Source organism: Macrobrachium nipponense, chromosome 8, assembly GCF_015104395.2.
Source record: "Macrobrachium nipponense isolate FS-2020 chromosome 8, ASM1510439v2, whole genome shotgun sequence".
NCBI lineage: Eukaryota > Metazoa > Arthropoda > Malacostraca > Decapoda > Palaemonidae > Macrobrachium > Macrobrachium nipponense.
Genome location: NC_087203.1, coordinates 5161802 through 5171801, shown reverse-complemented (window position 1 = coordinate 5171801; position 10000 = coordinate 5161802). Strand labels below are relative to the sequence as shown.

The following is a 10000-nucleotide window of genomic DNA, read 5'->3' as shown; positions in this document are numbered from 1 at the left end:
TCCTGGCACCCGCTACATCTCTGCAGGCATTGGCCATCCTGTCTGTCATATTACTGCTCTTCTCTCAGCAAAACATGGCATCATTTCTTTTACGAGTGGCAGTTCTCTTCAGAATGGCAGGCATCATGGATGAGGGAGCCAAGGCCGATGTCATCATTTCGATACTACCAGAAGAAGTTTTCAACCCCATCACCCCATAGGTGGAAGTGCAGAACAGTAAAATACTCTTTGGTGAGCTAAAGAAGAAGGTTGTTGGGACTTACTCCCTCTCCATCCCTACGAGGGCCGCTCATGTCCTCCACCTCATCAACTAGCCACTGGGAGACACAGAGCCGAAGGATGCCTGGGACGAGATTATGGGCCTCGTACTACTGCTGGAGTCCGGTGAGGACAGCCGTAGGAAGGAGATCAGCCAGATCTGGGAAATCTTTCTCTGCCACCTGATGCAGGAAGTACAGGCAAAGATTCCAGAGGCAGACAAGGCCCAAAAACTGCATGAAGTGCCAGGGCTGCGAAGCTCGCCCCACCTCCGACGACCAACAGCCTGGTGACGGAGGATCCCAATGAACCAGATGTCAACGCAGTACACCGGAGGAAGATGTCCTTGCAAAAAGAATGACAACCTGTCTTGGTGTTTTTTTAACTGAAAGTTCAGAAAAAACACCAGGAGATGCAAACCACCTTGTGCCTTCCCAAAAAACGAGGAAGGTGGCTACCCTCAACAGCAACCGTGGCAGCATCTTCAAAATCCTACCCAGTGGGATTCTACATCTGCGACGCAATCTCCGGCTGCAGGATGCTGTTCGACACAGGGCGATGCAGTCGGTGTTCCCACCATCAGGAGAGGAATGCAGCTGTACTCCCGATGCTGTGGCCGCCCTTGTGGCTGCAAAAGGAAGCCTCATCCACTCCTACACAACGAGAACCCTGAAGATCTCCATCCTGGGCTGCTCCCACGTCTGGCCCTTCATCGTCGCAGATGTCAAGGTCCCTCCCTGGGGGCAGACTTCCTAGTGCAACATGGGCTCCTAGTAGACATGGGCTGCAAAAGCCTCCTTGACACAGGGACCTGACGTTCCCACCCACTAACTGCAGGCCCTGGGGTATCCACCGTGTGCTCCATCACGCCCCGCAGATACGGTGACCTACTACAGGAGTTCCCCGACGTTTTCAAGCCAGAACTCAGTCAGGTGGCCAGAACCCCATCCAAGCGTGGGATATACCACCACATATCCACCACATGCCCCCACACACGCAAAATTTTGCTGCCTGCTGACGTCTGAACCTAGTGACAATGCCCAATCACTGCCCGCTACCAAATATGCAGGACCTCACTGGGGCTCTTCACGGGGCAAGAATATTCTCAAAAATGGATTTGCTTATATCTTATTTTCAGGTTCCTGTGCATTCTCATGACATCTGAAGATGACAATCATCATGCCTTTTGGGCTCCAATGTATTCTCGTATTCCACCTTCAGCCTCAGGAATGCCGGAGCCACCTTCCAACACCTGATGGACAGCATCCTGGGGGACCTGCCTTTCTGCGTCTGCTACATAGATGGCATCCTCATTTGAGGCATCCGGAGGTAAAGGGGCGACATCACCAAAACCTGATTTTGAGTAAAATGAGTTCATAGTTGAACTATTGATACCGCACATTTCTCTTGACTTACTACATCCGTGTTTATATGTATTTTACTCATCTTGCCTAGCGATATGAAAAAACAAAAAAACAACAATGTTGTTTTGGAAAAAAATCATAACACAAAATTTGCATACCCCAGTATGCAAAACAGTTATGAAAATAGGAAAACGCAAATTTCCTTTACATTTTTATAAACTTGTTTGTTCACCATAAATACATTATGAATAATTTCATTGTAAACCCAAAAACAAATTTTTTAAGAGTTTTTATAGATTGGCAGTTTTAACATACCTCACATTTACAGTATTTTTCCCTCAGTTCCCAATGCAAATGGTTCATAGATTATTGTCAAATAATTACTACAAACACTTACATCCTAGATGACATTTTTATGATGTAAAGCCACCAAAATAATGGCAAAAATAGAAGAGAAATCACTTTGTTCCTCCACACGGATGTTGGTCATTTAATACTACTGTGCTGGTGCACTACGCGGGCTGTGGTTGGTTGAGTGCGAAACTATAAACACGGCTGGATGAAAGGGAGCTGCTCATTGGCTTGTGCACCATGCCTCAAATAGAATAGTTCATTCTTTATAACTCTTGAGTGTCAGGATAAAGCCCATATTCCAGATCATTTAGCACCACTTGCTGTGTACCTTAGCGTTTTATTGTTATCTGTATTTTACAATTTATTTATTTCTTTTCAGCAGAGCTTCATTATTTACATAACATACATGAATGTTGGGTTGCTATTTTCCTTCCAATAAAGCTTCCCTATCATTACCCTGCCTTGAGTTTTACTGATGACTGAGTTAGCCATGATTGCTATTTGTTCTGCTTTGATCTAGTCCCTTTTCCATTGCTCTCTGAAGCAGGATTTTGAATTATTGATTGTAACATTTTGGTGTTTGCTTTACTGTTCTTATTCATTCACTGTGCTGCGCGTTTTCTACATCACCTATACTGTACCAGTTAATGAATATTCCTTCCAAAGAGTGGACTATCAGCTAAGAATAATGCCACCATTCTTAAAACTACTGTTGTATCATCTAGTAAGTTAATAAATAGAAAAAATTACACCCCTGCATAAAGCCATTTGTCAAATTTAATTCCTCTTATTCCGTATTATTAAGACAGTGTTACTGTGTCATTTATATGAATCTTTGCGACTGCATTTTTAACCTCTTTAATCTATAATCTCAAAAAGTTTTCTTATATCCACAGAGTAAAATATTTCCTGGACATCTATCGCTTGATACTACAATTCATGCATGCTCTTGAATAGAGTATTGTAGTATAAATATATACAAATTATCTATCCCTCTTGCATGTGGAGATTATGGGTTTTCTCTATATCTCTAATAGGCTATGCATTTCTGTTTTCATCTTTATGATTCACATGAATCTTTTATAATACACATTTCTTAACGTTATTAGCCCAAGATCTTTCACAGAGGGGTATAGTTCTTTGGTGCAAGATTGTTTTAGATTTGAAAACAACTGTTCTGAATGATGCAATTTTTAAATATTAACATTGCTATCAAGATGTTCTGCTGACTCCTTTGTATGATGGTGCTCTGCATAAACAATATAAATAGTGTTGGGTTTGATCTATCAGGTCCTGGTGCATTATTTGTTTTCATCCTCTCCAGTTGGTTTTTAAGTCTTCCATATGTTTAATATCTGTCAAGGTTAGATTAAATACTGTGTCTATGTGTTCTAGCAATGCACTGTGGAGGAACACATGGTCACCTCCCTGTGATAATAATTTGGTTAGTAGTAGTTGTGTAAGTAGGGATGTGTCTGTAACATCTCTGAGGATACCAACTGTAGTTTGCCTTGTTCCTGAGCTGTGTCCTTTCGATGTAGGCAGCTGTCTTTTACTTTACCCGGTTTCCTGTTGCCCTCATCCCATGTAGCTATCCAACTCCTTTTAATTTATCTTTCCTCAATTTTCACCTCTCTCTAAAGAACAGATCTGTATAACCGATATATTAAGTCAAGGAATCTGACTCTGGTCTCTTGAAAATATTTCCTGAAAACTATATTTCTATATATTTCCTGAAAACTATTTCTATGAGCCATCCAGAAGACTGTTGTGATACTTCTGTAATTTTAGAAATAATCAATAAATTGTAAAATATAAATATAAATTAGAGAAGGTAATTGCTGTCTGCAAACTGGGCACAAGCAAACCCTTAATCACCTCTTGTACAGATTACTAATATTTATGGCTTCAGCAGAAAATAAAATAGGGTTCCACAAAACACACCATTAAGACAGGATGTTTGGTAAGTCATAAAAAAGTGAAGCAATAGGCCATTGTAGTGGTATTGCTGATGTTCACACTGTAATTAGTAGCAGGCACCACATTATTATTTAGATAGTATTATGATATCTTTATAGTATTATAATTAACTTTTACATTTAAGAAGTGTGGGTACCATAAGTACAGTTTTATCAGTGTGCATGAAAAGTTTGCCTCTGAATTACATGTAATTTTCTTCCCTTTAGGATGGGTGAGCCTCGATTTGTTTTCAAGTCTTGCTGTTTCGGGATCTCCCTCCGACGGGCAGCATGCATCATCGCTGGCGTGAGTTTGGTGAGTTAACAAATCATGAAGTCATCTATTCTAAATTTCCAGGTTTATTTGCTCCTATAGGAATACAAACCATCAACCCCTTATATAGGAGGTCAGCATATGCTGAAACAGTAGTCATTCCTACACAAATACAAACTCTCGTTCTTTACATGGGATTTAGCTTGCGAATGCAAGCTGGAACGGACATTAAACTTTCATACAAGGCCATTACCCACTGACAGTATGGGGGAAGCACCACTCACTCATCGGTCTGCCCTTCACTTTACTTTCAGCTGCCATTGAGTGAAGATGTCTGCTATGAGCTTTCTGCCTGACTGCCATTGCTTTCATGTTTTTTCCTCTGCTTGCTTTTCTGATAATATTGTGTTTGATATATTGAATTATGCAAACCCCTCAGTCACAAAAGCCACCTTTGGAGAGAAAACTACTCGCACTTTGGCACTGCCCAAGGGAGGACAGGTCCTTTAAATGGTTCCTCTCCTCTATCAAGGCAGATCCTCATTGCTTTTGTGTATCATACTGTAGGCATGGCTGTAATCAATCAAGGCCTTGTTTAGGTGACAGGCTGCGCATTGAAAACAATGGTAAGTTTGTTCACCAGTCAGTGACCAAGACCTTTGGGACTTTGCAGGCTGGCCCTTCCTCACTGGGTCAGAGAAAGTCCCAGACTTGCTTGGCCCCTTTGTAGAAGTATCCACACTACCTCTGCCACGGTAGCAAAATGCACACAGTTCCGTTCCTTTCAGTCCCCCTCTCATGCTAGGAAAGGGGGCCAAGGCAAGAAGAAAGCTGGAGGATGCTAGGTGTGGTTGCCTGTCAAGCCATTGGACAATGGGGCAACAGTATGGAGTGGAGTACTGGGTAGTAGATGTCCCTCAGGTAGGGTATCTGCTACTTGTGACCCCTCATATTCCAGACTTACGTTCCCAACTCTCAGAGGGAACTCACCGTTTGGGTAGAGGTGAATGTAATGCTAAAGAAAGGAGCTGGGGAAGTCGTGAAGGATTGGTCTCCAGGTTTCAACAGTTTTCTGTTCCTAATGGAGAAGGTGACAGGTGGCTGGAGACTGGTGTGACCCCTCTCCCTGAACCGGTTCATTTACCAAACCTTGTTCAAGATGGATATGGCGCATTCAGTATTTGGTTCCATCAAAGAGAGTGACTTCATGCATTCAATGGACTTGAAGGATGCATATTTTCAAATACTCATTCATTGGTCTTTTTGTGAGTACCTCCACTCTACCCTCAGTAAGATGGTGTTCCAGTTCAGGGCTCTTTGTTTCAAGCTCTCAAACACTCCCCAAATGATCACCCACACGTTCACACTAATCTCAGCCTGGGCCCATTCACATGGGATACATCTTTTAAGGTACCTGGATGATAGGCTCGTACTGGCAAGCGCATTGCTGCAATTACATCATGAAAGAGATCATCTTCTCAAGCTTTGTCACAACTTGGAAGTGTTGATCAACTTGGAGAAGTCAGATCTCATGCCCAAGTATAGATTAGAGTATCTGGGTATGCTGATAAATGTCAGCAGTGGTAGTCTTCCCTTAGGACTTATGTATTGGCAGGTTCAGAGAAGCCACACAGACATTCCTATCTTGACAGGAACAACCTGCTTGGAAGTGGCTGGCCATTCTCAGTCACCTGTCATCTCTGGAGAAGCTGGTCCCTCATGGGTGGCTTCACCTACGCTTCCTTCAGTGGAGAAAGAAAGAGTTTTTGTCCCCAGCAAAGGACCCTCCTTTCTATCCCATTCCTCCTTCAAAGAGGTAAGAAAAGATCTAGCTTGGTGGTTAGATGACAGAAACCTCTTAATAGAAGTGCTGTTGGGCACTCCTCCTTCCAAGATGCTCATGTTTTTGAATGCATCGATTGAGGGATGGGGTGCACACCTGGAATAATTTTTAGTTTCGGGTGTGCAGGACCAGAATGACAGACACTTCCACATCAACACCCTGGAACTCAAGGCAACTTTTTTAGCTCTTCAAGAGTTTTAGGACCAATTAATGGGGAACTCTGTGTGTTGAACAGCACCACAGTTGTGGCATACATTAACATCAACAGCCATGGAGGGCTAGTTTCCTTCCAGTTACATGAGTTAGTGGTGCAGGTGCACAAGCAGGCGGTAATGTACTGGGTAGAGTTGTCAGCCAGGTACATTCTGGGCACCCGGAATGTAGTGGTAGACAAGCTCAGTCGCTAGAGTCAAGTATTACGGCCAGAATGGTCACTACACCAAGATATTGTTGAGAGGTTATTCGATCTTTGGGGTCTTACAATCTTAGATCTGTTTGCAACCTGGTACAGCAGAAAGTTGCCAGTGTTTTGTTCAATCATATTGGACCTATTCAACAACCTAGAGGCATATACCTTCCCTCTGTTCTGTCTAATTCATTGGGTGATCAACATGGTCAGGATCAGCCTGAATCTCAGGCTGAACATGGTGGCTTTCAAGTGGCTACACCCCAATTGTGATCTGGACCTGGTAGTGCTGTTATTCGAGGTACCAAGAGAGATTCCCATGGCACAACCAGCTGTGCTATCCTCATGTTGAGAGATATCACCAGACAGTGGAAGAGCAGGGATTTACTCCTGGAAGCACTTCCTGCAACCGAGAGGGTTTTCTCGTTGCACAGCGAAAGAGATGTCTGGATACTTGTGAAAATCCTCAGCGACCGTCATCTGTAGTTGGTGTTGTCAACAGTGTATCTCACAAGTCATAGTGCCTGTTCAATAGGAACAGATTTTTTTGTCTTTCTTCACCAAAAGAAGTATCTCTCAGTTTTGGCCATTAAGGGCTATACAGCTGCTCTTGGCCAAGATCTTCAGTTAAATGGGCTAGATATCTTGTCCTCTTGGGAGATTTCAAGGCTTTTGAGAAGCTTTGGACAGTCTTTCTCACCCAGGGAACTCAGGTCCCCTGAGTAGGATATAACTCTCATTTCGAATGTGAGTGATGGGCCAGTGCCATTGACCTTGTGAGCTCTCGCCCAGAATGCACTCCCACCTACCTTTTCACATGAAGAGGATGCCTGCTTGATCACCTCAAGTAGCCACAAGGAGATTGTGTCCTTGGACACCTCTTTCTTGGTTAAGCCAGCACTAACGAAACGGTGTTGACACTCAGGCCTGAGGTGGTGAATTTTCTTGAAGCATTACTGGAACAACCTAACTAGACAAAGTAGCATCTAGTCTCATTCATTACCTACACAATCCTCTAGGGAGTAGATAAAAAAAGGACTCATATCTGGAATCAATGACTGACCGATCTCCATCACCTTGAGTGCTTAACATCGAAGGAAAGACCATGAAGCTCACATTCTCTCTTCTTGTGAAGTCAGGGCAAGCAAAAAATGTCATAAAGGTCAGATCCCTGTCTGATGACCCTCTGCAGGTCATACTGTGTGTGTATGTATATATATTTAAAACTTTCTGGTGTGTGTTAAGGATTTATTTATACAGCTAGAATATTACTTTAAAGTATGTAAAGCAGAAACTCGCTTGTGACCCTAAGAAAAGTGAAACAAGCATGTTTACATTCATTGTTATTTGTAAGACAATTACTGTTCTGTTTCAAAGTTTGAACAGAAGTTGACTATTCTTTTGTAATCGTATTCTTTTTTGTATACCATAATGAGTGGCAGAAAAAACATATGGATTTAAAATGGTACAGCAAACAAAATAAGTCTCATTTATTTAACATGGTAAAAGCAGTACATTATTTTAAAGAACCTTGTTATCAGTTTATAAGGAAAAAAAGGATGGAAAAAATCTCATCCATTCACATCATCATCAAGTAATGTACCTCAAAAATTGGAAAGAAATGAAAATTTTTATGATGAAAAAGAAATTAAAGTGAGAAAAGATATACATTCTCTTACCCCAGGGCAAATATGCCCCTAAAGAAAAATCAAATGTAAAAAAAACGCATTGATTTATGGTAGTACTTATTCAGCTTGTACACATTTTTGTTGAGAAACTAACATGTTGACATTCCTTGCCTTGAGTAAACTTTTACGCAAAAACAAGTTCTGCTTTTGTAAACAATCGTTCTGATGGCACATATGGCAGGAACACAAAAATTTCTTTACCTCTATAGGTAACCCTGGATAAGTTAATGAATGTATCTTCCTAAACTCAAGAGGATCACCATTCTTTGTCAATAACATTCTTTTATTGTAATGTCTCATCTCAAGAGCTGCATCTACTTCTGATGTCCTGTGTTTATGATGACCTTGGCACGTTTTTGCAATATTTTCCTGACTTGGTGACTGTTTGACTTTTGCATCATCAGGCTGTGCAAGGTTTCCAACCAAGATTTAACACATTTTTGTCTCTAATCTCTCTTAGTGCCTGATTAGCCATTGTTTTGTCTCAGCTGTACAAAATCTCCTTGTAGCTGCCGCTCTTCATTATGAGTGTTTATTTACTGCTGTTTGTGCTTGAAGGAGGTGCTTGCTTCAGGTGCTAAAATCAAAGAAAATGTTCTGTGTAAAGTTTTCTTTAATTTTTGTTTCCCCCAAATGAAAGTCTGGAGTATGAATGTAGAATGACAGGTCTCTTTTCTCTCCTTTTTCTCCCTTAGCAGAGCAGCAACTAAGGCCGAGTTCTTGATGGATTGGACTATGCTACATAAACTACATAATATTTGTTTCTCCTGATGTTCCCTGTAGCAAGAGGGCTGGTGGTTGTAGAGCTATAATATTCTGACCCTGTCACACAACTCCTTCTGGCTTGTATATTGACAAGGTTCTCTGATCCTTCCTTCCTTGAGCAGGGCTTTACAGTCTCTCTCAGGGTCCAACCGCTCAGACACCCATATGCTAGACCCAGTAGGAGATTGCAAGGGTCATCGCTGCCCTTGCTCACTCTCACAAACACAATCATGACAATTCTAAGTCAGTTACACCCAGTGGCGTCATTTCAGATTTTTCTTGGGGCTGGCAAAGGTTTAGAACACCGGTATGGGTGGAGTGGCTAATGAAGGAGCTTGATCAGCTGGTGGGTACGGGGGGCCTGCTGTAAGCCCCCAAGAAATCTTTGGAACTTTGGGTGCATTTGGAGCATTTTGAAGCCATATAAGAACTGTATTGAGTTAATTAACAGAGCAGCAAACTTTTCGAACTAATGGCTAGGAACATTTCTTTCCCTGCTAAAACTCATGAAGAATAGCGAGATCTAGCCAAAATTAGGTAACGCTACCTCTGCCTCACACTTGCTCATGCACTCCTGACAGGCTAGAACACGATCAAGTCTTCGTTGTTTCAACCAGAGCCCTTCTCCAGTCTCCATCCCAAACACACATACACACCTTGGAGGTGAATTTTATATTATTATTTCAAAGGTTAGGGGCGGCAAACCAAGTCTTTTGGGCGGCCATCAGTGTCTTGAGGGGTGCAAGTGGCCTCCAGCCCCTCCAAATGATGCCCCTGGTAACGATATTCCTTCTGTTGAAGGAGACGACCTCCCACGTAAGGAGTGAGCCTTCTACATAAAAGGCAATGGTTTGCATTCCCGAAGGAACAAATGACAAATGTTTTCAAGTAACGTTTCTTAGTTATTTCAACCAGATCCTTTTATCGAAGCTCCCACCTTAACCCCCCCGCCTTGTCCTTGAGGCTGAACTTGGTGATGCAGGTGAATGAGGGGTATTCTCCCACTCACCCCCCTTAACCACCAGTTAACCCTCCTCGTCATCAAGTTCAGTGACTATTTTCAGTTTGTACTGGAGATTAGAATACTTTT

General features: G+C 42.3%; 1 protein-coding gene across 4 annotated transcripts in view; it reads left to right on the top strand.

The window, feature by feature from the left end:
- The window catches only part of LOC135222601 (uncharacterized), a 21964-nt gene that overhangs the window by 8204 nt on the left and 3760 nt on the right, over nt 1–10000 (top strand). For 3 of the 4 annotated variants that reach the window (XM_064260692.1, XM_064260690.1, XM_064260689.1), the window contains one exon: nt 4163–4250. In XM_064260692.1, coding sequence (XP_064116762.1) covers nt 4164–4250 — 87 coding nt within the window. In that variant the 5' untranslated portion in view covers nt 4163. Of the gene's footprint in view, nt 1588–4162; nt 4251–10000 lie in introns of all 4 variants that reach the window. The other variant, XM_064260693.1, reaches the window with a different exon arrangement.